This window comes from Silene latifolia, chromosome X (genome assembly GCF_048544455.1).
Source record: "Silene latifolia isolate original U9 population chromosome X, ASM4854445v1, whole genome shotgun sequence".
Classification (NCBI taxonomy): Eukaryota; Viridiplantae; Streptophyta; class Magnoliopsida; order Caryophyllales; family Caryophyllaceae; genus Silene; species Silene latifolia.
Genome location: NC_133537.1, coordinates 330,246,423 through 330,272,246, shown reverse-complemented (window position 1 = coordinate 330,272,246; position 25,824 = coordinate 330,246,423). Strand labels below are relative to the sequence as shown.

General features: G+C 43.6%; 1 protein-coding gene across 1 annotated transcript in view; it reads right to left on the bottom strand.

The window, feature by feature from the left end:
• Nucleotides 1-25,824, bottom strand: part of LOC141620845 (ubiquitin-ribosomal protein eL40z fusion protein-like) — a 69,507-nt gene that overhangs the window by 26,026 nt on the left and 17,657 nt on the right. Inside the window, exon 2 of the mRNA XM_074437608.1 lies at nucleotides 2,851-2,857. Within this exon, the coding sequence (XP_074293709.1) occupies nucleotides 2,851-2,857 (7 nt within the window). The remainder of the gene's footprint in view (nucleotides 1-2,850; nucleotides 2,858-25,824) is intronic.

Here is a 25,824-nt window from a genome sequence, read left to right as displayed (position 1 = left end):
TGAATAAGCTCCTTGAAAAGATGGTGAAGGAGAATGAAGAAAAGAACAAGAAGATTGATGACCTTCAAAAGGAGGTGGTGGAGCTTCGCGAGAAAAAGATCTCAAGTGAGCACACTGACTCTGACAAGGATGATGATACTGATAAGGACGATGACAAAGATGATACTGGAAAGACTTCTGGCAATGAAATTGGCGCTTTCACGGAAGAGAAGCTCCAGGAGTTGATAGCTAAGACAATTAAAAGTCAGCTAGGTGAAAGTTTGACAAGCAGTGGACGCTACATCAAGCCTTACACTAAGAGGATTGACAGTCTGTGCATGCCTCTTGGTTATCAGCCTCCAAAGTTTCAACAGTTCGACGGGAAGGGAAATCCAAAACAACACATCGCCCACTTCGTCGAGACATGCAACAATGCTGGAACTAATGGTGATCATCTAGTCAAGCAGTTCGTACGTTCTCTTAAAGGAATTGCTTTTGATTGGTACACAGACTTGGACTCTCAGTCAATTGACAGTTGGGGTCGCATGGAAGACGAATTTCTTAACAGGTTCTACAGCACTAGGCGTATTGTCAGCATGAGTGAACTAACAAACACAGCACAGTGGGAGGATGAACCTGTCATCGACTACATCGATCGATGGCGTGCATTGAGTCTGCAATGCAAAGATCGCTTAAGTGAATCCTCAGCAGTGGAAATGTGCATTAACGGGATGACCTGGGATATTCTTTATATAATGAAAGGAATCAAGCCAAAAAGCTTTCCAGAATTGGCAACCCTCGCTCACGACATGGAAATTACAATCAAAGGGCGTGGCAAAGCTCGATCAACCTCTTCTAAGACGCCAAGTGAAAAGAAGGAGTTCAGAAAGACAGATAAAGGCTTCAAGTCGATAGGAAAGGAGGCAATGGTCGTCGAAAACAGCGGCTCGCCCGTTAAAATCTCATCAAAGCCTAAGTATGAAAAGAAGAAGGACTCATATGCTTACAATTATCAGCGGGACAAACCCACATTAAAAGAGTTATAAGCTAAGAAATACCCTTTCCAGACTCTGACTTAGCCGGAATGCTAGATGACCTTCTAGAGAAAAAGGTTATACAACTGCCAGAGTCCAAGAGACCTGACCAGGTTAACAAGACAAGTGATCCCAACTATTGTCGCTATCATAGACTGGTAAGTCATCCCCTTGAAAAGTGTGTAACACTGAAAGAGAAAATTATGCAGCTCTCCAGAGACGGAAAAATTATCCTTGACTTGGATGAAACAGTAGCTACAAATCAAACTACTGCAGTATTGGAGCAGCATGAGGAACACGAGGAGCCAACGATGCATTGTGGGTGGGATGTATGCATGTTGCAATTCGGGAGCCTTGAACCTGTTGCTATATGGTTTCAAAAGCCATCTTCATCGACATCCCCAAAAGCAGGATTAGGTCCTCAAGATGAGAAGAATGTAGATGATGTTGACGAAGGGTGGACCTTAGTCACTCGTAAGAAGACAAAGAAACAAGTATGGCAAGCAGTCGAACATGTCCATCATCGACGAAAGCAATCAAAGAAGATGAAATCTTGCATGTCTGATAGGGAGAAGAAGTCTGAAACAGTGGTCAAACCATGTGTCTTGCCTATCAATATGCCTAAGCAAAAATCGTTGAGTCATATTGCCCTAGAGGAATTCCTTCCAAGAGATTTCTTGAACAATGTTACCGTATGTACCATTTCTGTAGTAGGTCATGATGATAAAGAAAAAGTAAAGGAAAACGAAGCAGATGATGCGGTACCATCACAACAATTGAAATCTTACCCTCAAAAGGAAAATGAAGTTGTAAAGGCTCTCAACGCCCTTCCCGCAAATATGGGGTGGAGACAAATCTTTCACTTGCCTAAAGAGAAGCGTCAGATAATACTCCAAGGACTTGATAAACCAGAACTATACGCTGGCAAGATGAAAGATGTAGGAGAGTTTGCAGAGTCGTCAACACAATGTGTCTTCTGCAATGCAGCCTTGACCTTTTCAGATGAAGATCTGCTTCTTGGTTCCAAGCCTCACAATAGACCGCTTTATGTGTCAGGCTACATTCGAGGACAAAAAGTCAACAAAATCTTAATAGATGGAGGCTCAGGAGTAAATCGCATGCCCAAATCAACCATGAAAGAGCTAGGCATCACGGTTGATGAACTTTCTAGCAGTCGAACAGTAATTCACGGTTTCAACTTAAATGGAGAGCGGGCTATTGGCATGATTCGTTTAAACCTTAGCATGGATGACTTGTCATCTGAAACACTCTTCCATATCATCGAGGCCAAGACATCCTTCAAGTTATTATTAGGTCGACCATGGAAACATGAAAATGGAGTCGTTACATCAACCCTCCATCAATGCTTGAAATATTATCGCGGCGGTGAAAGGAAGATAAATGGAGATGCCAAGCCTTTCACTAAGGCTGACTCTTTCTTCGCTGACGCAAAGTTCTTTGAGGAAAATGGTACTTCTAGTGAGTTCATGCCAACTACCATTTCTTCAACTGGAAAAGGAGGTAAGCTGAAAGAGAATACCAAAGAAGATGTTGTTACGAGTCATGTTAAAGAAAACTATAAGCAAAATATAGATAACGCTATTAAAGCATCTACCCCCTTTACATCACCCAAAAAGCAAGAAATGCCACATAAGTCTACCTCGCCAGTATTGCGGTATATTCCCAAGTCCCGCCACAAAGAAGGAGATAGTCCTTTTGCAGAATGTCTAACAAATAAAGATCTTAAGGACAAAAGTAAACCAAGCCCAATGATCAAGCAAGAATGGATGGCGAAAGTCACCACACCTCTTCCAAGTTCAAACCAAATGAAAGTTATGAGACTTCTTCCAGTCGGTTTCGTCTGTTCATCAAACCCATCATCAAGCGATCAGAATGTGGGAATATTTGATTCCAACGCATACAAGCTACTGGCAAAGGCAGGTTACGACTTTACAAAACCAAATCCGCTTGGGAAACTTGTAGAAGTTGAACCATATGGGCTTAACAAAATACAACAGGAGTTGTTCAAGCAAGAAGGAAGCTTTATAGAGACTAAAGCGGGGGGGCTTGGTTATAAGTCTCCCACACCCGTGAAGATCAGTGCTCGTAGGAACAGAACTACTACATCTTCACAACATGTCACAGTGGAAGAGGCCGAGGAGAATGAAGCAGAAGACATTAAAACACTATCAACATCTTCAGTCTTCGACAGGATAAGTCCACCTGTACAGAGAGCTCGTCCTTCTGTATTCGATAGGCTGGGGAGACCGAGTCCTACAACAAATTGCCCTTCTGTCTTCACTCGACTGGATAAACGAGGAACAAATGAAGTTAAGTCGTCAACCCCTCCGCCATGTACAAGAAAGAAAGGTGCATTAAGTGATCATTTAGGTGTTCGTTCAAACACGGTCTTCACTCGTTTAGGAGCCTCCAATAATGATAGTGATAAGACTCTTCTGTGCTCAACTTCTGTGGAAGAAAACGATGAAGAAGTAAACATAACTGATGATTTGAGAAGCGCAATACCTTCTCGCATGAAGCGTTTGCAAGTGGTGGACATCATCCAGCATGAAACACTAAAAGCACGAAGACGAGTATTAGTTCTCACTGGTCTGTCCTCAAACAATGTTGAAGAGTCTAAACCTCCATATTCACACTCCCGTGATGCAAAAGACTTGGAAATTGTGACTTCTTATCATATCACTGCAGAACAGATACCTGATGACAGGGAAGAGGTAGAGGCTGACAAGGCACCTGAAACACTTGAAGATGAGGTACAATCAACCGTAGATGATTTAAAAGAACTAAACCTAGGAACTGATGAAGATCCTCGTCCAATCTACGTCAGTGCTCTATTGACTAAAGAGGAAGAAGAGGAATACTACAAATTGTTGGTTGAGTACAAGGACGTATTTGCTTGGAGCTACAAGGAAATGCCTGGACTAAGCCCAAAAATTGCAGTTCATCGATTGGCAATCAAAAAAGGAATCAGTCCTAGAAAAGCAATCTCAACGTCGCTTTAGGACGGAGCTTATACCTGAAATCGAAAATGAGGTTAACAAACTCATTGAGGCTGGATTTATCCGTGAAGTCAGATATCCTACCTGGATAGCCAACATTGTTCCAGTCAGAAAGAAAAATGGGCAACTACGTGTATGCGTCGATTTCAGAGATCTTAATGATGCATGTCCAAAGGACGACTTCCCTTTGCCAGTTACAGAGTTGATGATTGACGCAACCACTGGTCACGAAGCACTCTCATTCATGGATTGTACTGCTGGTTACAATCAAATACATATGGCACCTGAAGATCAAGAAGCAACAGGTTTTCGAACCCCAAAAGGAATCTTCTCCTACACGGTCATGCCGTTTGGACTAAAAAATGCTGGGGCCACATATCAGCGAGCAATGCAAAAGATCTTTGATGACATGTTGCATAAAACGATAGAGTGTTATGTCGACGACGTGGTTGTCAAATCAAAGAAAAGAAAAGACCATGTCTAAGACCTTCAGACCGTCTTTGAGAGACTTAGAACATGTCAACTCAAGATGAACCCACTCAAGTGTGCATTCGGTGTCACATCCGGGAAGTTCTTGGGGTTCGTGGTAAGGCATAGAGGCATTGAAATCGACTAGACGAAAATCAAAGCTATCAACGAAATGCAAGAACCAAAGACATTGAAGGAGTTGTGCGGGTTGCAGGGACGTTTGGCATACATTCGAAGGTTCGTCTCTAACCTAGCAGGACGTTGTCATCTCATGAAAAAGGATGCTCCATTTCAGTGGGATGAAAAATGCAAACATGCTTTTGATAGCATAAAAAAGTACCTGACTAGTGCACCAGTGTTGGGGGCCCCGATTCCAGGGAAACCGCTCATTCTATACATCGCCGCACAAGAACGATCACTGGGGGCAATGTGTGCGCAAAAAATTGAAGACCGCAAGGAGAGAGCACTCTACTACTTGAGTCGTACCTTGGTTGGAGCTGAATTAAATTACTCGCCCATAGAGAAGATATGTCTTCCTTTGGTGTTCGCCATCCAGAAGTTGAGGCACTACATGCAGGCACATACCATACACGTGGTCTCAAAAGCTGATCCAATCAAGTACATACTCTCAAGACCAGTCTTATCTGGAAGACTTGCGAAATGGGCGGTGCTACTTAAACAAGTATGACTTAGTGTTTGTGTCTCAAAAAGCAAGAAAAGGTCAGGTTATTGCAGATTTCTTCGCGATCATCCAAATCCAAAGAGAGGGGAACTTTCAGACGAACTACCAGGAGAAGAAATTTTTTACGTGGACATTTTACCCCATGGCAAATGTACTTCGACAAAGTCTTTGCAAGGCGAGACGGAGCTGGAGCAGAGTTGTGTTCATATCTCCGCAAAACCATGTAATGCCATACTCATTTACACTCACACGCTTTTGCTCAAATAACGTGGCGTAATACCAAGCTTTGATATTAGGTCTTCAAATGGCAATTGAAATAGGCGTAAGGGACATGGATATTTACGGAGACTCACAATTGGTGATCAGCCAAGTCCTCGATGAGTATGAGGTAAGAAAGGAAGACTTGATTCCTTACCATCAACAGGCGCTGCAACTGCTTAATCAACTTGACTCCATCAATATTGGTCATGTACCGAGGAGTGCCAATAAGTTGGTTGACGCGCTTGCTAACCTTGCAGCCACTTTGGCACTGGGGGCAGAAGAATCTATGCAAGTGCCAGTCTGCAATCGCTGGGCAATACCTCTGCTTGAAACAGTAGAAGATATAGATACAACATATATGATTTGCGTCTACACGACTGATGAGGATGACTGGCGCCAACCTATCATCGATTTCTTGGACCACCAAAAATTACCTGATGATCCCAGGCACAAGGTAGAGGTACGTCGACGTGCTCCAAAATTTCTTCATTACAAAGGGACGCTCTACAGACGCTCTTTCTTGGGACACTGGTTGAGGTGTCTAAATAAAGATGAAGCTACTGAAGCAATGCACGAAGCTCACTCTGGCATTTGTGGCGCTCACCAATCTGGACCTAAACTTTATGATCGTGTAAAGAGAATGGGGTATTACTGGCCAACCATGGTTCAAGACTGCATGGACTTCGCGAAAAAGTGTCAACCCCGTCAGTTCTACGCAAACTTCATACATCAGCCACCGGAGCCATTACACCCCACTGTATCTTCATGGCCCTTTGAAGCTTGGGGACTTGACATTGTGGGATCTCTCACTCCAAAAGCCTCGAATGGACACGAGTATATTCTCGCTGGTACTGACTATTTCTCAAAATGGGCAGAAGTCATCACATTACGGGAAGTCAAGAAGGAAAATGTTGTGAATTTCATCCGAACTCAAATAATATATAGATATGGTGTACCACAACGTATCATAACTGATAATGGGAAACAATTCGATAACCATCTGATGACAAGTTTAGGAGAGAAGTTCAAATTCGACAAAGATAAGTCATCGATGTACAACGCTCCCGCAAATGGCTTGGTCAAGGCTTTAACAAGACACTTTGTAACTTGTTGAGAAAAGTAGTAGCAAAATCAAAGCGAGATTGGCATGAAAGAATTGGCGAGGCATTGTGGGCCTATCGCACCACATACAAAACTCCTACTCAAGCAACCCCTTATGCGTTAGTGTATGGAGTAGAAGCTGTGTTGCCGTTAGAAATGCAGATCCCATCCTTACGCATTGCTATTCAAGAGGAACTTACAGAAGATGAAAATGACAAGTTACGTTTAGCAGAGTTGGAGGCACTCGATGAAAAAAGACTAGAGGCCCAACAGAAGCTCCAATGTTATCAAGCAAGGATGTCGCGAGCATTCAACAAAAAAGTACGTCCTCGTTCTTTTCAAGTAGGAGACCTAGTCCTTGCAATACGAAGACCAATTATCACCTCTCACAAGCCAGTTGGTAAATTCACCTCAAAGTGGGATGGCACGTATGTGGTACAAGAAGTCTACACAAATGGCGCATACAAGATTGCGGATGAAGACGGTGTGCTCATAGGCCCAATAAATGGGAAATTTCTGAAACGTTACTACTCTTGAAACAACACCATGCTCCTAAGCAAGAGCGTAAACTGCAAGCCATGCTCCTAAGCAAGAGCGTAAACTGCAAGCCATGCTCCTAAGCAAGAGTCTAAACTGCAAGCCTCTATGAACTACGTCGGCTTGATCTTGTGAAGTACTGTTTCTACTTTGCAAGTACGTAGGCAACTTGGGTGAACATGTAGCCTGAGTGCAGCCACACAAAAAAAAAATGTGTATCACACCAAAAAAAAAACGTTTTACCGCTCCTGGCCCGCATGAGTTTAAACTGTGAACGGCTAAATCTAAAAATCACGTGTCTGTTACGTTATATCTTATACATAGATATAGTCTAACAGCCGAATACAAATTTATAATGTAACATACATTTATATTATATCCAAAAGAGAGAAGTGTGCAGCATATCAGCTAAACACAAAATTACCACGTACAACAAAACAGTACGAATACAAAAAAAAAAAAGTACGTGTGTATACCGAAGACTACAACTCTTACTTACTAAGTTATAACGTACCTCGTTATCATGTCAAAATAAAAATGGGTACGTATACAAAAAAAAAAGGATGGTGACCTATGATAAAATTTATCCTAGAGTACCAAATCCATCCAAGCATCTGGGTCCAATGATGATTGCAATTCCAGGACTAAACGTCTCTTCTCCTCAAGAACGGCTACATCTTCTGCACTCAATTTCGGGGTGGCCTCCAATTTAGCGATCTTCGACCCTCTTGTTTCAATTTGGTCTTGAGCAGCCTTGTGGGATCTTTCAAGATTTTCCATGTCACTAGCTAACTGACGATATGCTTGATGAGCTTTTTCTAACGTATCTTCCAGTTGAGCTATCTCCTTGCCTACATCGGACATCTTTTCCGCTATAGTGAGACAAGCCGCCTCGGCATCAGCAAGAACATGACTATCTTTTTTGAGCCCTTCGCGCTCTTCAGTAATTTCTTTGCCCAAATCCTCATGGCGAAGACGGTCCCTGGTAGCTTCTTCTAGAAAGCGGAAAGCCTTGACGGTGGCGACATACGACTCTATCTTGTCTTGAAGACGAGTTGGATCTCCTTTAAAGTGTGTTATACATTTGTAAACCAAGGTGGCTTCTTTCCCAATTTTCTCGACATCTGCAAAAGCTGCCTCTTTTACGGTCTTCAACAAACTACTAGCAGCCAACTTCAAGCCTGTATGTAAAATCCCTTTTACTGGTGTTTCTGGCATAATTGTAATCACGGATGGCGCGGGGATGTTCAAGTTTGGATGCACGTTAACTAATGTACCAAGCGCCCTCTTGTGGAGTTCAAGATCTTGTCTCGCAACTGCTTTTAGGGAGTGAGGACTTTGAACAGACGGTTGACTGGTAGAGGTTGACTGGGCCATTGTTTTGTTCTTTGGATGAGATGATTCTACTTTACCTTCGTCAACAGGATGTTTGAATTTTTTTAACTCCTTGCCTTTGCGTGGATTCAGTCGGTCAACAACATCAAGAAGAGGTTCACCTATCAAATTTGGCACTTCTTTCTCGAGGTTAAATTCTCCATCCTGCAAAAAGAAATTTTAAATAAATAAATATATATATATAATAATAAAATAAATAAAATAAAATAAGTTGATAACAATAATTAAAGGGTTATTTAATATGAATACTATGAACTATAAGGGTCCTTCCTAAAATACTCTGACCTATGAATTAACTATGAATAACACCAACTAACGTACCGCCTCTCTTATAATAGAATTCCCCTTTTTTTTACCTGTTGCAGCAGGTAACCTTGATGTGGGACCCATTTTTTTTAATAAGCGTCTTATCTCCATCTCTTCAAAACTCCATTTTTACTCTGGACAATGGCTACCTCCAATTTCTCCTCTCTTCAAATCCCAATTTCTCTAAATTTCTTCACGTCCTACGTTTCACAACTTAGGAATTTTCCAGATTTAAATCCATTCCATTGTCGAGCAAATCACTGATTAATCCCCAATTCACATACAAAATCCGTCATTAATTCCAATTGACATTGCAATTAAACTCTATATTTCACCCCTTACCCTTCATCAATCTCAACCTGAAATACTCCCAACACTTAAAAATCACAATAATCTTCCCAAACTTAATTGATAAAACCCTAAATTTCAATCCTTACAACTGTATATCATAAATTCTTCAAAGATTCAATTGTTTTATATATTTTGATTCAATTAGTGCTGAACTCATTTGACTTGGTTTTTTTGGTTTATGGCGTCAATTTAGTGTGGAAGAATGGTGATGGTAAATACCTTGTGTAACCAACAAATTAGTACGGAATCTCGATTATCCGGGTTATTCGCTTTTGCTCTACCATTCATGGTAGGTAGCATGAAGGACTAGAGGCGTTAATTGTGTGATTGGTGAGGATAAATGGGTAGCAGGCGGTGGTGGCGGTGGATCAGTGGTTGATTGTACGTGGTTGTGGTTTGGTGATTGATGTGCGGTGGTGATATGGTAAAGGAGGAGGGTGGTTGTTCCTGTAATGCAATGTGTTGAAGCAACCCTTAAAATGTTCCAGATCTCTAGATCAAATTCAATAGATATAAATCATATAATAATGGTTAGATCAAACCCCTTAATGAAAGTACTCCAAAATATGGTGTCAGGTTGGTGTTTCGATGAATGTGCTCTGAGCTTTGTTTAATGATGGTGCACAATGGATGCGGGCGGTGTCGACGGCTTAACATGAGTGTTGAAATTGAAATTGAAGAAGGCGAGATCTTTGAAATTTGCGTAGGCCAGGTGTTTGTTGTCGATTTCCCATGTTGTTTATTGGTGGAAATTTGGTTTGATTGATTATGTTGATGTCTAGTATCGGACCTTCAGATTCAAAGGGGAAGTAAAGGGGCAGTGCTTGTGGCGACGATAAGGCTTGAGTTGGTCGGTGGCAGATCGAGGAGAGTGGCAGGTGGTTATTTTAGGGTTTCAATGGTGGATTTTAATGGTGAATTGAGGCGTTGAAGGGTTGTGGATGGTAGAGGTGCTTTAAGGTAAGGGATGAAGATAACTAAGGTAAGGGACGATGATGAAGGAAGGTAAGGAATAAAAGTCGACAAGGACTTGTTTATCAGGTAGTCGGTCACCAGAGAGCATTTTGAGAAGAGAGTATTAAAAGTTGGGTTTATTTTGAGATTTACTGAAGTTCATAGTACTTTGAGAACATCACCTATAGTTTAGAGTATTTATATTAAATAACCCATAATTAAAGGTGTACTACCAGAATCAATTTTGAGGGATTATCAGAGAATTCTGGTATGTTTGCAAAGAGGTCCACGTCAACTCGACTGAGGTTTCGCACATCGATAGTAGCAGCTGCTTTGCCTTTATCAACTTCTCCTCTGGCTTTATCAACGTCTCCTCGACGCCTATGTTTGAAGTTGGTGTCAGACTCCCCATCATCACTATCCACTCCTCCCGCAATAATTTGGTTTGGTTGCAAACCGCCCGCCTGGTTTCTCGGAGATTGAATTAAGGATGGTGTCTCACCAGAGCCTTCAGTTATGGAATGATTCGGCGACGTACGTGTTGCACTCTTTTTCCCATGACTTTTAGATAACTTCTTGGTCGGATCAGGTTCTATTGCCGAATTCAGCACATGAGCTTTTGCTAACAAGTCCTTAACATCTACCTTGCTCCACCACTTTTCAAAAGCTACCGAATTAAAATCGCGCCACTTTGACCTTGGAGGAGGAAACAAATGCACCCGAGATCGACTACCTTCAAATAAAATCATTCGCCATTTTTTGAGAGCTTTTTTGCAAGATACATGTTTAGCATTTGAAGTAAGAGTGCCGGGAAGCCCTTGACAGAAACCAAATTGTTTGGAAAACCGATATGGGGTGTATGGCTGGAGCACAAATAATGCACCGGAGCGTAATGGAAAGTATGCAGTACGTAAACAAATGAAATAGCTGAAGTTTACTTTATCTAAGGCTCCATCATCGTGCAAACATACACCTTTGTCAAAGAATTTAGTAATACAGCCAAGATTGATGGATCGTCCCTCGTGAATGAGTCTACGAGCTTCTTCATCTCTGAAAAATTTTGCGTGTTGCGCACCAGAATAAAGCACCATTCTTGGACCCCTCGGGCATAGTTCAACTTCATGATGTGTCCTGAAATAATGAGCAAGCCAGCCATACAGATAATGGGCAGGGAAAACAGAACCCGAATAACCAGGCTTGGGAGATGTAGAAATCATGTTGAGCCCTCGATAAATACTAGCTAACACCGGCGGCGCAAGACTAAATACTTCTCCACGAGCCATCAAGCTTGCTACCTCAAAAGTTTCTGGTCTAATAAGTCGATCTTCAGATTCCGGGAGTACAAAGTTACATAACCAACATGACAAGAAGGCTGCCAAATATGTTGATTGTTTCCGACTTTCATGAACTATTCCCAATGACTCAAATATTTTTGCCTCTTCAGCTGTCCAGACAAGCGCTTTAGGGTCAATTTTTCCAGAAGGGTTTCCCGTGAATTTGGGAGGATTCTTGCTCTCTCGTCGTCGCTTCGGGGCATTTTATATATATGAGACCTCTTGCACCAAAACTCAATCCATTGCTGTGAAGTGACACCTTTGACACCTTTTCCACCAGACTGCATTTTAAGACGATGATAAACAACCAGTAGGAAATGACATGCTCGGGGGATTACCCGAACACCTTGAGCATCAAGAGCATGTAAGTTTTCAAAACTAGGAACTGCTTCATCATAAATTGATCCAAGGATAGGCAAACCGCTGAGACGATGGAGATCCCATAGTGAAATAGAAAATTCTCCGAACATAGTATGAAGTCACTACTACAGATACAGGCTATAACAACGGTTGAAAACCGTTGTTATATAAAAAAGCGGACGTTGTTAAAGCGTCCGTTGTAAAAGGTTTTAACAACGGTTGGTTTTCTTAAGAAACCCGTTGTTAAAACTATTAACAACGGTTTTAAGTATAAAAACCCGTTGGGGAAAGTGTGACTCAATTTTGGGGGGAAAGTTATAACAACGGTTGTAATATACAAAACCGTTGTTATAACTAAAGACAACGGTTTTTTAATAAATAACCGTTGTTGTTTGTTCTTAAAAAAAAAAAAAAAAATTAAATATTACTAGATGCATGCATAATTACGGCCCGTTATAATTCCGATGCATGCATTATTACTGCCATCACTGTGCATATGAACGGACAATATGGAATGAGAAGGGTTAGTAATAAGATTTGAAGCAGCATTGAGAGATATGATGATGATTATGGCACAACTTCCTAACATATATATTAATTAAAAAACAACTCAACCCACACATTGATTAGTATAAATACATTGCATTATCTCCACTAACATTTCCATTATCTCAATATATACATCTCCAAACCCTAACTGCTAAAACAAACTCCAAATAAATTAACCCTCCTTAATCTTTCAAAACAAACTCCAAACTCCAACAAAATGAATGATATCATCCTTAAGACTCTTACTATGATCGAGAACAACAACAGTTTCATCCGCCGGTTGCTCCATATTGAGGAAAGTTTCAGGAGCTACCTTGCGGATGCTCGATCCGTACTGAAGGACGCCAAAGAAGATGGCTTGACGGAGCGGCGATTGCGGCTATATGACGATATAGCGGATCTTTGAACGGAACCTCCAAATAGCCAAGGAGAAGAGGACGGATATGATAGAGGAGAATAAGATCCTCTATGAAAATATAAGAATTGCATTTTTATTAATGTAATTTTTTTTTTAATTTATGTATTTATAAATATATATATATATATTAATTATGTTTATCTTGCTTCTTCATCTTGCTTCTTCTTTGTTTTACTAGCTAATTATGCGAACAATACTTAAAGAAATAACATAATGGTCGATAAAAACACATACATGCAAATGAAATAATTAGAAAAAGAAAATAATGACGATGAAACTAACAAAGGATTTGGCGAGATTTACCTGATAATTACAGAACGTAAGAGACGATGAAATCAACAGTGACGGCGAGAAGATAAAACGACGATGAGAAAGAGAGAAAGAGAGAAAGAGACGATGAGAAAGTGTGTGTTTTGTGTTTGTCTTTGTCTGATGTGTTTGTGTATTAAGGTTTGTGTTTTGTGGCTGCAGCAGACTTGTGTTTGTGTGATTTATAGTATGGAAGGTATTGACAACGGTTATTAAACAACAACCGTTGTCAAATAAGTTTTAACAACGGTTGTAAATCAACAACCGTTGTCAAATAAGTTTTAACAACGGGTTCCAAAATCAACCGTTGTGATTACTTTTCACTAACTTTGCGTCAATTTTGCGCCATATTATTAACAACGGTTGTGCATGTGTAACCCGTTGTTAAAACTAATAACAACGTTTTTTATAACCATACCCGTTGTAATTCATTTTAGTAAAATTCGCGCCATACATTTTACAACGTCTATTGTGATTTTCGTGAATACTCGTTGTTAATGGGGTGTTGTAGTTGCCTGGATTTGTAGTAGTGAGTGTGTTGGTAGTGGAACACCAAGCTTCTAGGAATGCACGCAAAATACAAGGTTCTCGGACATAAGAATATAATGAAGCATACACCGCATCATAAATTGAACAATTTTTTAGGCCGGCTCCATATCTAGCAAGAACATCTTCGGTCCATTCCCAGTATCCTGCGATGTAAGTTGATTCTCCGGGAATTTGAATAACGCGACAACCCCATCTGGTATCTCCGGAAATGATTCTACGCCCCAAAAGTGGAAATATTTCATCTTGCATAGGTTGTGTAGGTAAAGTACTGATAAGCGTATGACCACGGGTCCCATAAGCGCTCGGCCTAGCAGGAATTGACATGTTTTCTTGAAAATCCGCCGGAGTAATGGTGTTAACCAGTTCACGCTGAGCACGCAATAATGATTTGTAAACAGGAAGGCTGGTCTCGGACTCTTCACCATGGTCACCATTGTTAATACACAAGTATTTTCGATCACCCTTGAGACGTTCGACAAAGTGCGCCATGTTGAGATATATACCTGTTTCAAAAAAAAAGGGGTGTCTGTCAAGAGTGAATAATAAGCATAAAAGAAGCAAAGAAGGCAAAATATACATATTCACAAAGCATCTCATATGGCTACTACGTGACAATAAGCAGGACTACCTTACAAGAACAATTATAAACCTCTAGTCTGCTAGTCAAATAATCAAGTAACGATGAAATCGGTCTCACTTTTGAAACTGCAAAAGAAAACAAGAAGATCCAAATCATAAAAAAATATATATATATAGTGGAAATAGAGAATGCAAGATGGAGAACTAGCACAGCATGAAGGTATATACAAAGCATGAAAATGGGCTGAAAATCAAATATAAATCTCAACCTCAAGCTTAACACAAAACGGTCTCTTCATCATTCAAATAAAGACCAACGTTTCAACCTATAATTAATGCCATTACAAAATAAAGAATAGCACGAGTACCTGCCGGTGTCGGGGCTAAGAACAAAGAAACAAAAAAAGCACTCAACAAAGCAGCTGTCCGAGTATTTATACTGGAGTTGTGGTTTCCAATCAGCTGCCAAAAGAACAAGTAACAAGTAGAAGAAGGGTTACGGTCTGGACGCCATGAAACTAAGAAAAGACCATGCAAATTCGGTGTACTAAAATGACGAAGCTACTACATATGTTAATTGTGAGACAAGAACAAAGCAAAAAATGAGATGCACACACAAGCAAACGTCAGGTCTTGTACAAATTGATAGAGAGGATGAACATGTAAACCCAAATTGCACAATCCCACCATATGGTTGTAAACTTACCTAAGATTGTTAAAAAAAAAAAGGAGGAAAACTCACTCAAGTTTGTATCCATCTCATCATTTGGAAGTATAAAAGTGGCAGAAAATCAAATAGCAGGCCTAAGCTTAATACGAAGACAGTCCCTTCTCCTTTACGAAGACAAATGCTTCTCACCATAATTATTCATAATATTAACAAAAGACTAATGAAGTATGCATCCCTCAAAGAAATAAAAAAAAAATTCGTAATTGTATACTACACTCTATGAACTAATGTGCAGGAGGAAGATTGAGTACCCTATAATTAACAAAAAAAAAACTCTGAAACCATGAAGAACCTTTTCTATTACATTACCCCTAAAGCCTTGGTGTTAGGCCCAAAATATGGATATGGGCTGACTTGGGGCAGCAGGCATGGGGGCGCCATGGGATGCAGAATATCAGGGTACCAGCATCAGCAAGCAGCGTAGGAACTGGGCTTTGGTCCACACGGGAGAAGCTTATGAGAGTCCAGCATCTTGCGAGATCCGAAGAAGGAAAGTCCTACCCAATGTCAAATTAGGGATAACTTGGAGGGAAAGCAAGAAACCCTAGCCTGACGAGCTCCCCTATATAAAGAGCCTCAATACAAGGAGGAACGATGATAAAAAAAAATACAAGAACTATACTCTAGCATTCGTAGCAAGCATAAGAATTGTATTTCCTCTCGAATTATAGTGAAAATATTGGTGGGATTCCGTCTCCCCCCGCGGTTGTTTCCCACATCGGGTTTTCCGCGTCACCAAAATTGCTCGTGTTCTGTGTTTACATCATTCATACAGGTTAACATACGACGCTCAAACAAATCACAATACAGACCTAACGCTAAGACCACTTTAACCCTAAATTGGTAGAAATTTACCAAAACAGTTTGGCGCCCACCGTGGGGCATAGTGGTCGTCTTTGTTAGTCAGTCTAACTCAACAGTCAAAATATGTCCGGACACAAAGAAACAACCCCAAGCAAAGTCGGCGGTGCACCAGCAACACAGGTACCACCTCCCTCGGCAGCAGCGGTAGCACGTGCAACTTCGGTTCGGACCACCACTGCTGTTCAGATACCAGCAGCCAAGCAAAGTCAGAGTTCCCAAGCAGCAGCAAGCCCATCCTCGGGAAGGGCTCAGACTAAAGACCCAGGAGTCGCTCAGGGACAGCAGGGAGTCCCGCAATCAGAAAGAGGAGCACAACCCAGACAACAGATTCAAGCACCTCCAAGTCCTACCAGCATCATGATAAGCGGGTTGGACACATTAGCCAGAACCATCAGGACCATGCAGAGCGAGAATAGAAGCATGAGATCCCAGATGGAGGAGGACAACAATCTCCTCCGAGCACAGATCAACGAATTAAGGAACCAGGCCGCTAGCCCGGCCCCTGGGATGCGAGAAGACAGATTTGGAAGGCCGCCAGGAGAAAGTGGGGATCGAAGGCAAACACGGGTATTACCACGCGAAGTAGCACTCAGACTGGATATGGATGGAACACCACAGCCACGAGGAGGCCTGGTCCCAACAGGACTGGGAGCATTAACACCAGATGAGGAACCAGTGCGCCAGGAACCTACGCCCACGTCAGGCGCGGTGGGACCACAGAGAAGCAGGGCCACAATCGCAGTCCCAATAACCAGGATGCCAGTTACGAATCAAGGCGAATATACCTGGGAGGACACTCCGGTGGCAGCAACATCGCAGGCGCGTCAAACAGAAATCCTGGAACAGCAGAACTTCGTACGAGGAGCAGGACACCAGTCACAGGAGCATCTGCGACCCACCGGAAGAGAGACATACATAGAACAGCAGTACCAGGAACTACGAAGCCTCCTCAGGAGGGTCCCCGGCATGCCTCTGCCTATGGAGATGGTTGCACCAGAAAGCTACGCTGACTCACCGTTTACTGACGATATAGCCACAGTGGCCTTACCAAAAGGATTTAGCGTCCCAACAATGACCCTCTTCGATGGAACCACAGACCCCTGTGATCACATCAGTCAATTCAAGCAGAAGATGATGGTTACTACAGCCACGGGAGCCTCAAAAGAGGCATGTATGTGTAAGGGATTTGGTTCAACCCTAACCGGGGCAGCATTGCAATGGTTCGTCGGTCTACCTAACGGCACTATATCCTCATTCGCCGACTTGGTCAACGCTTTCAACCAACAGTTCTCCAGCAGTCGGAGGACACCCAAACAACCGAGTGATCTGTATAGGATCGTTCAGGAGATAGGTGAATCAATCAAAGACTACGTCACTAGATTCAATGCAGAAAAAGTCTCAATACGAGGCTGTGATATGTCCACTGCCATCAACGCCTTCAGGCAAGGCTTGGATAAGGAGTCAAACCTCTACAAAGAATTAACGATGTATCCTTGTGAGAGATTCGAGGAAGTCCAACAGAGAGCTACCGCAGCGTTAAGGTTGGAAGAAGATATACAGGCTAGAAAGGGTACAACAGGCTTCGATAAGACAAGCAGGAAATTCGCACCAGAAAAGAAGGATGACAGAGCTAAGCCATACAGCAGACCCAATATCAGCAGGGTAGCAGAAAAAGTTCAGCAAATTGATGATTCTCCGCACCCTCCTAAGCTATCTGAATACGGATTCAACACGGGAATGGAGGGGTTGTTAAAAGCACTCAGAAACCTGGGTGATCAGGTGAGGTGGCCAAAGCCACCCACTCAGGATCGGCCAAACGACGACAGAGACAGCAGCAAGAGGTGTGAATGGCACCAAGACATAGGACACAGGACGGAAGATTGCTACAAATTGCGGAGGGAGGTGAAGTTCCAGGTACGCAAGGGGAACTTGGACCACCTGTTATCACGTGGGGGCAAGCAGGACAGAAGAGAAAGCGACAAATCGCGCTTCCTTCCTTCGCTCCCACCCGTATCTTGCGAAGATTATTAACGTGATAACAAAGGATCTCGAGCTAGCGGTTTTGACATATTCCGCTGCGAAGAGGAAAGCCACCGGGAGCAAAGGGGTCATCCGAAACCTCGTGCGAGTAAGCCGAGCAATTTACCCCCGAACTTTCGATGAAACCGACATGGAAAGTGGCGCGAGAAAAGACATGACGATGCCTTAACTATAACATTATCCATTGGCAATTGCACTGTACGGAAAGCATTGGTAGATACAGGGAGCTCTGTGAACCTTATCATGCTCGAAACCCTCAAAACCATGGGTTTCGATAAAGAAAACCTGATAAAGAAATCGTGCCACTTGGTGGGATTCAGTGGGGAGATCATGATACAAAGAGGTGAGATAACCATCCCAACGTATATTAAAGGAGTTAATAAACTGGTAAGATACCTAGTCATCGAAGGTCCAACCACCTACAACGTGATACTAGGAAGACCGTGGCTGCATCAGATGAAGGCAGTACCTTCAACATATCATCAGTGTCTCAAGTTTCCAACACCATGGGGCACGGTTACGGTAAAAGGAGATCAAGAGGAATCCAGAAACTGCTATACCCAAGCCCTCAAGGCTACAACCAAGCTCCCCTCATAGCAATTACAGGACCGGGGCACCTCGGCAGAATACAAGGAGCCTCCCTCGGAGGAGCTGGACCAGATACACCTGGACGAGGAACACCCGGATAGGACAGTGTTGATTGGGGCAACCTACAGTGAAGAACTGCGCAACCAGCTGATTCAATTTCTCAAGAGCAACATGGATTGCTTCGCCTGGTCCCACAATGATATGGTGGGCATAGACCCATCCGTTATTTCGCATAAATTAAGCGTGAACCCAAGCTGCACCCCAGTACAGCAGAAGAGAAGAAAATTCGCGGCAGAAAGAAACGAGGTCATTAACAAAGAAGTGGACAGTCTCCTGGCAGCAGATAAAATTAGAGAAGTCAATTACCCTGAGTGGCTCTCTAACGTAGTAGTGGTGCCCAAGAAGAACGGCAAATGGAGAGTGTGCGTAGACTTCACAGATCTAAACAAAGCTTGTCCCAAGGATCCCTTCCCATTGCCGCATATCGATGCAATGGTGGACGCTACTGCGGGACACGAGGTACTCACTTTCCTCGATGCCTGGAGCGGTTACAATCAAATCAAGATTCATCCACAAGATCAAGAGAAAACAGCATTCATGTCGGAAAGAGGCATATATTGTTACAAGGTCATGCCCTTCGGCCTAAAGAACGTCGGGTCCACCTATCAACGGTTGGTAAATAAAATGTTCAAGCAACAAATAGGAAAGACCATGGAAGTATACATTGACGACATGGTGGTGAAATCTAAAAAGGCAGAAATGCACATGGAGCACTTGGCGGATACCTTCCAGACGTTAAGGGAATTTAAAATGAAACTTAATCCATCCAAGTGCTCGTTTGGGGTGTCTTCGGGAAAATTCCTAGGATATATGGTGACCCAGAGAGGAATTGAGGCAAGCAAAGAGCAGATAAGAGCAATACTCCAACTGAAATCATCCCAGAAGCCAAAGGATGTGCAGAGGCTAGCAGGAAAGGTGGCGGCCCTAAATAGGTTCATATCAAGGGCCTCGGATAGGTGCAAACTATTCTATGATATATTGAGGAAGAGTCAGAAATTCGAATGGACTGAAGAGCATGAAAAAGCATTCGCAGAACTCAAAAGCTACCTAAGCACGCCACCATTACTCGCGAAACCTGAGCAAGGGGAACCACTATTTTTGTATCTATCAGTCACGGAAGCAGCCGTAAGCGCAGTTCTGGTCAAAGAACAGGAAGGAGCGCAGCATCCCGTATATTACATTAGCAAGTCTCTGCTCCCTGCAGAGACCAGGTACACTTCCTTTGAAAAGTTAGCATTGGCTTTGGTTACTGCCTCTTATAAACTGCGGCCGTACTTTGAATCTCACACCATCCATGTCATAACCAATTACCCCCTGAAGACTATTATGAGGAAGCCTGAACTTTCAGGTAGAATGACTAAATGGTCAGTGCATCTTAGTGGCTATGACTTGCAATTTGAACCCAGAACGGCGATAAAATCCCAAGCCCTAGCAGATTTCGTCTCTGACTTCTGCCCTGCTACTCGTGGGGAGGCAGAAGAAGGAATGCTGACAATGATGGGAAGTCAGGATGGTGAGGTATGGACCCTGTATATTGACGGAGCCTCAAATGCAAGAGGGGTTGGTGTGGGTTTGGTGCTGCGATCTCCTAAAGGGGATATGATAGTGCAAGCCATTAGGTGCGAATTCAAGGCGACCAATAATGAGGCCGAGTATGAAGCCCTTATACTTGGGATGCAGATGGCGTCAGGGCTCAAGGTAAGGAACCTGAGGGTGTATAGTGACTCCTTACTTGTGGTAAATCATGTGAACAACGAATATGTGGCACGAGATTCAAAGATGATAGCCTATCTAAAGATAGCCACAGAGCAGAAATCAAAGTTTAGGACGTTCAAGATAACTCAGGTGCCACGAGATCAGAACGTGGAGGCAGACGCCCTAGCTACGCTGGGGGCAACCTTCCAGCCCACAGAACTGTCAAACATACCGATTACCCACGTATTGACCCCAGCCATCCAGAAGGAGCCAGACCAGGATCCCGCAGCAAAGAATGTACACGTACAGTGTGCACAGGGAACCAAAACGCTGGTTTCTACAGTGGGACAGCAGGATGCAGATTGGAGGATTCCATACCTAAATTGGCTAAGGGATGGGACGCTCCCTGAAGACAGAAAGGAAGCACAGAGTTTCAGAATAAAAGCTTCCAGATATATCATGATCGATAATATTCTCTTGAAAAATCATTGGCGGACCATGCCTCGGTGTGCTAAGCAAAGAGGAAGCGAAACGATACTACGGGACGTGCACGGTGGAGAATGTGGGAACCACGCTGGAGGACGAAGCCATCACAAACAAAATCTTGAGGCGGGGGTATTTCGGCCCACAATGCGTGCAGACGCCGTAAACCATGCCAAACGTTGTGAATCATGTCAAAAGGCGGCTCCAAAGAATCCACCACCAAACAGAACCAATGCATCCGATTATCTCTCCATGGCCATTCATGATGTGGGGCATGGACATAGTGGGAAAGCTGCCCAGGGCTCCAGGAAACAGAGTATATATGCTAGTTATGACCGACTACTTCTCAAAGTGGATTGAAGCAGAAGCAATGACAGAGGTAAAAGAACAACAGGTGATCTCTTTCATCAAGCGCAACATCATAAGCAGATTTGGGATACCATCCGAGATCATATGCGACAATGGGTCCCAGTTCATATCAGATAACACCGAGGGCTTCTGTGCACGATGGAACATAGCACTGAGAAAGTCAGCCCCCAGGTATCCGCAAACCAACGGCCAAGCTGAGTCCAGCAATAAAATTATTGTGGAAAATCTCAGGAAACGGCTGGAAGAATTGGGGGGAAAATGGGCATATGAACTACCACTGGTACTCTGGTCAGATAGAACAACGCCGAAGATGGCGATAGGTCAAACTCCGTTTAGCCTGGTATACGGAGCGGAGGCAGTGATACCCTCAGAAGTTCTGGTACCCACACACAGATACGGCTGTCAGACGGCGGAGCAGAACAAAGTCGAAATGACTAGGAGCCTAGATACAGTTGATGAGCTGCGAGAAAGTGCTTACATACGGATGGCATCGTATAAGCAATCCGTAGCAAGGACATATAACAAGAATGTCAAAATCAGGACCCTCGAAGTAGGGGACCTAGTACTCAGAAGGGTATTTGAAAATACCAAGAACCACAAGGCAGGCAAGTTCGCCTATAAATGGGAAGGGCCATATCAGGTCGAAAGCGTTATTAAGAATGGGGCATACAGGTTGATGACCATGCACGGTCAAATCCTGGAAAAACCCTGGAACATCCGTCACTTGAAACGGTACTTTGTCTGACAAAGTGCCAAAACTTTAGTGTACAAAGGACCTTTCGAAAGTCCGTGAAGCAAAAACAAAAAGTTTTCAAAAAAAAAAAAAAAAAAAAAAAAAAAAAAAAAAAAAAATAGGGGGTGGGGGTTAGTATATGCTTTAGGTGTTAGTTCGTTTCATAAAAACTTTTTTTCTTTTTTTAGTCAGAAAGAGTCGTTTTTAAACCAAGTAGTACAGGTTGTGGCTTCCTGGATCCAGGTGTTGCCCTGGAACACCATGAGATAGCACCAGGTAATTTGCACTACTTTGGACTTTATAATGCTTCTACGAAGAAGGGCTTTGGTACTAATGTTGGTTACTTATCAGATGAGGCACACTTTGAGGGTCCAGCCCCTGCCATGTGAGGCTACGAAGACGCTTATCTTAAGTCAAGCCACATGGAGAGCATACGCCGAGGTAGCGCGCAGGGTTCGGCATACTAAGACCACCCATACCTTAACGTTAACTCAGTAATTCCTTAGCTAGCTATGTCGTCGATCAATGGGTGCACGCACGGATTTCAAACGTCTGGAACCACAAGGAGCGCAACACTCCTTGTTAGTCAGAAACATTCAATGAAGGTAAGCTCTAAGTCAGCCAACCCTAGTGATAAGGTATTTTACGTCATGGGTGAAATATGTTATCAAAAATCTGTCGCCAGAAACAGGGGCTGTGCACCTGGAGCCAGGTCAGCTTCCTGGGTATATCTATGTGGAATCAAAACTCCAGAAATTGGTGGCAAAAACGCAAGTATAACAAAAGTGGGGCCTGGAAACCTGGGCCCAGAGCTACTTTAAAATAGGGCACCTGCTACCTTTAGCAGGCGCCATCAAAAGTTCAACGCCTGCACACCGGCAGGCACAAAACGGACCAAAACAAGAAAGAAAATAGTTTTTTACAAAACTTGCGCCACACAGGGCCAAGTCCCCAGATAATTTGAAATAAAATTTAAGAGAGGTCGATCCTCTCGATGGCTGCTTCCTGACTATTTCTCTGCTCCCCATGCTCTATTTGCTTCTCCGTTGCAGGTGTCTGGACAGCCTCAGGAGTTGCAGTAGCACCATCGCCAGCCTCCCCAGCCAGGATCTCCTCTACAGTCCCAGAGATGGCTCCAGAAATATCCATGGCTATGTACTCAGGCTCCGGGTTAGCAGCTTCAGCCTCAGAAGGGAACAGGGCACTCAGGTCCATGCCATTGGGAAATGCACGAGCAAACTCAGCCAGCTCCTCTTCCAGGTTCCAGGATGTGTGCCTCCCCTCGGTATAAGCACGGATGCAGTCGATCCGCCCCTCAAAAGCAGTATAGGCTCCCACATTCTTGGCCAGTTCAGCCATCTCTTCAGCACGGGCCTCCGCCTTTGTTAACCCAGAAGTCAGAACGCAGTTGGCCTCCTGGGTCCTTGCCAGCTGATCCTTAGCTGCCTCCTTCTCCTTAAAAGCCGCGTGGAGCTGCTCCCTCAACTTGGCACAGGTGGCTGTGAGTTCCTTGTTCTTCCCCACAGAAGCCAGACATTCAACCTTAACCCTCTGCAGCATCTTGCGAAGGTAGAGAGAAGATTGGAGAGCCTAAAACAAAAAAGAACACGTTAGTTGAGGAAGCACATGGGCAAAGGGAGAAAAGAAGCAGCGAAAGGAGGCTCACCAGAAAGCAGTGTTCTGCAGCCAGGTCGGTCATTTCCTGTGGGGCAGTCGAGTCAAACGCCTTTGAGCAAGCTGGGGTCAGAAACCTTTCTAGTGCAGGCCAGTAATTGGCACGGTCAGCATCCCCAAACTCAGCAGGGAGGCGTAGAAGCAGCTCGTCAGTATGAACGGGGGACCTAGGTGCGCGCGATATTGGGGTAACTTCAATGGGTTCTGGAGCAGGCCTAGAAGAGGACCTTCTTCTTGAGGAGGCAGGAGAGTGAGAGAAGTCAGCCGTTCTCTTCCTGGCATGACGCATCAGGATCTCAGAGGCAGATGGTTTAGCACTTCCTCCAGGGGCACAAGAACGCAGGGGGTCAGAATAAAGAATCAAAGGGGACAGGGAATTCCAAGAGATTGAAGGATGTTTACCAGAAGACATGGTTTCCTCGGTAGCAGAATCGTCTAAACCAGCAAGCAGGAGGGGAAATAGTCTACGATCTTCAGGGATGGAAAAGAGCTTGGCAACAGAAGTATCCTCGTCCTCGGATTTCTCAGGATTCTTGAGTTCTGCATCAAATCAAAGAGTAAGAATAGTGAGCGACGGGGGCAATTAAAAATAAGCATGTAAATACACTTACTCTTGGCGAAAACCCAGTGCTCAAACAGGTAGTCGGCACGAATGGGAAGAGATTAAAGCTTGACATAGAAGAAGTCCTCGTACCACCCATCGTCTTTCCCTTTTGCCGCCGAGAGGAGGAAGTTCTCGGTCTTCTCCACAGACCTAAAAGTATATTGGCCGTGCCCCAGTGACCGACACTCGAACCTATGGGCCAGATCTGACAAACCAATCTCGGCGCCCATACTGTGGTTCAGAGCAACGGTGGATAGGAGGATCCTCCACGCATAAGGAGCGATTTGGGCCATAGGGAGAAAGTTCAGGCGGATGAACTCTTGTATCATCGGGGGGAAGGGAAATTTGAGACCAAGGACGAAGGGGTAGGTGTACAAGCAGACCCACCCCGAACGAAAGGCGTCTGCTTTCTGACCAGGTTTGGGGATGAGGATCACCACATCGTCACCCAACCCCAGCAGAGCTTTGATCCTGGGTATATCCTCTTGGGTTAGGTGGGAGTCACCGGAATGCGGTCTTTTGAGGACTCCCTGTGAGGGGAAGTCATCGTTTTCAAGGTCGATGGTGGTGGAGGAAGATGATGTTAAGCGGGTCTTAGCCATGATAAACGAGGAGAGAGAAATGAAAGTACCTGAGAGGACGGATGAAGGCGGCGCTGGCAGTGAAAGGACGTTGACAAAGAAGGAATTTGGGGAGACGGAAATTTGAAAGGTTTGAGGAGTCGAAATGATGATGAAAGAGAGAGTGGTGGGCGGATGAGATTAAATAGGAAAGAGTAGTTGGGGTTTTGAAAATGTGAATTGAAATGGAGTATGCGAGAAGTCATTCAACGATACACTGCAATTTCCCGCTCAAATAATTAGGGTTGCACTTTTCGCAGAAAATTGGGGGCAAACTGTTAGGCCCAAAATATGGATATGGGCTGACTTGGGGCAGCAGGCCTGGGGGCGCCATGGGATGCAGAATATCAGGGTACCAGCATCAGCAAGCAGCGTAGGAACTGGGCTTTGGTCCACACGGGAGAAGCTTATGAGAGTCCAGCATCTTGCGAGATCCGAAGAAGGAAAGTCCTACCCAATGTCAAATTAGGGATAACTTGGAGGGAAAGCAAGAAACCCTAGCCTGACGAGCTCCCCTATATAAAGAGCCTCAATACAAGGAGGAACGATGATAAAAAAAAATACAAGAACTATACTCTAGCATTCGTAGCAAGCATAAGAACTGTATTTCCTCTCGAATTATAGTGAAAATATTGGTGGGATTCCGTCTCCCCCCGCGGTTGTTTCCCACATCGGGTTTTCCGCGTCACCAAAATTGCTCGTGTTCTGTGTTTACATCATTCATACAGGTTAACATACGACGCTCAAACAAATCACAATACAGACCTAACGCTAAGACCACTTTAACCCTAAATTGGTAGAAATTTACCAAAACACTTGGGAGGCAATATTTTAAGCAATGATATACAGTAGGTCTTCATCAAAAGTGGGGCTTGGGCTTGTTAACTTCAAACCAATATACCCCCTGACAAACCAGTTCAAAAAACATCTCGTTGAGAATCAAAGAGAGAAGACTCGCAATTTTTAAGAATATCAGTCCGTCTACTGGAACTAAGTAGTAGCTAAATATCTCCCTGGCAAGCAAACCCAATCAAGAAAGAATATTAAGACACTCTCTTCCTATGTAAAGTACAACGAAAGTACCTCTGTTCTTCGACGTCGATGATATGGGCAGCTGCTATGCACAATAAAGAAACTAGTAATTACTTTACTCGCTCAATCGTCAGTGTCGTCCTGCT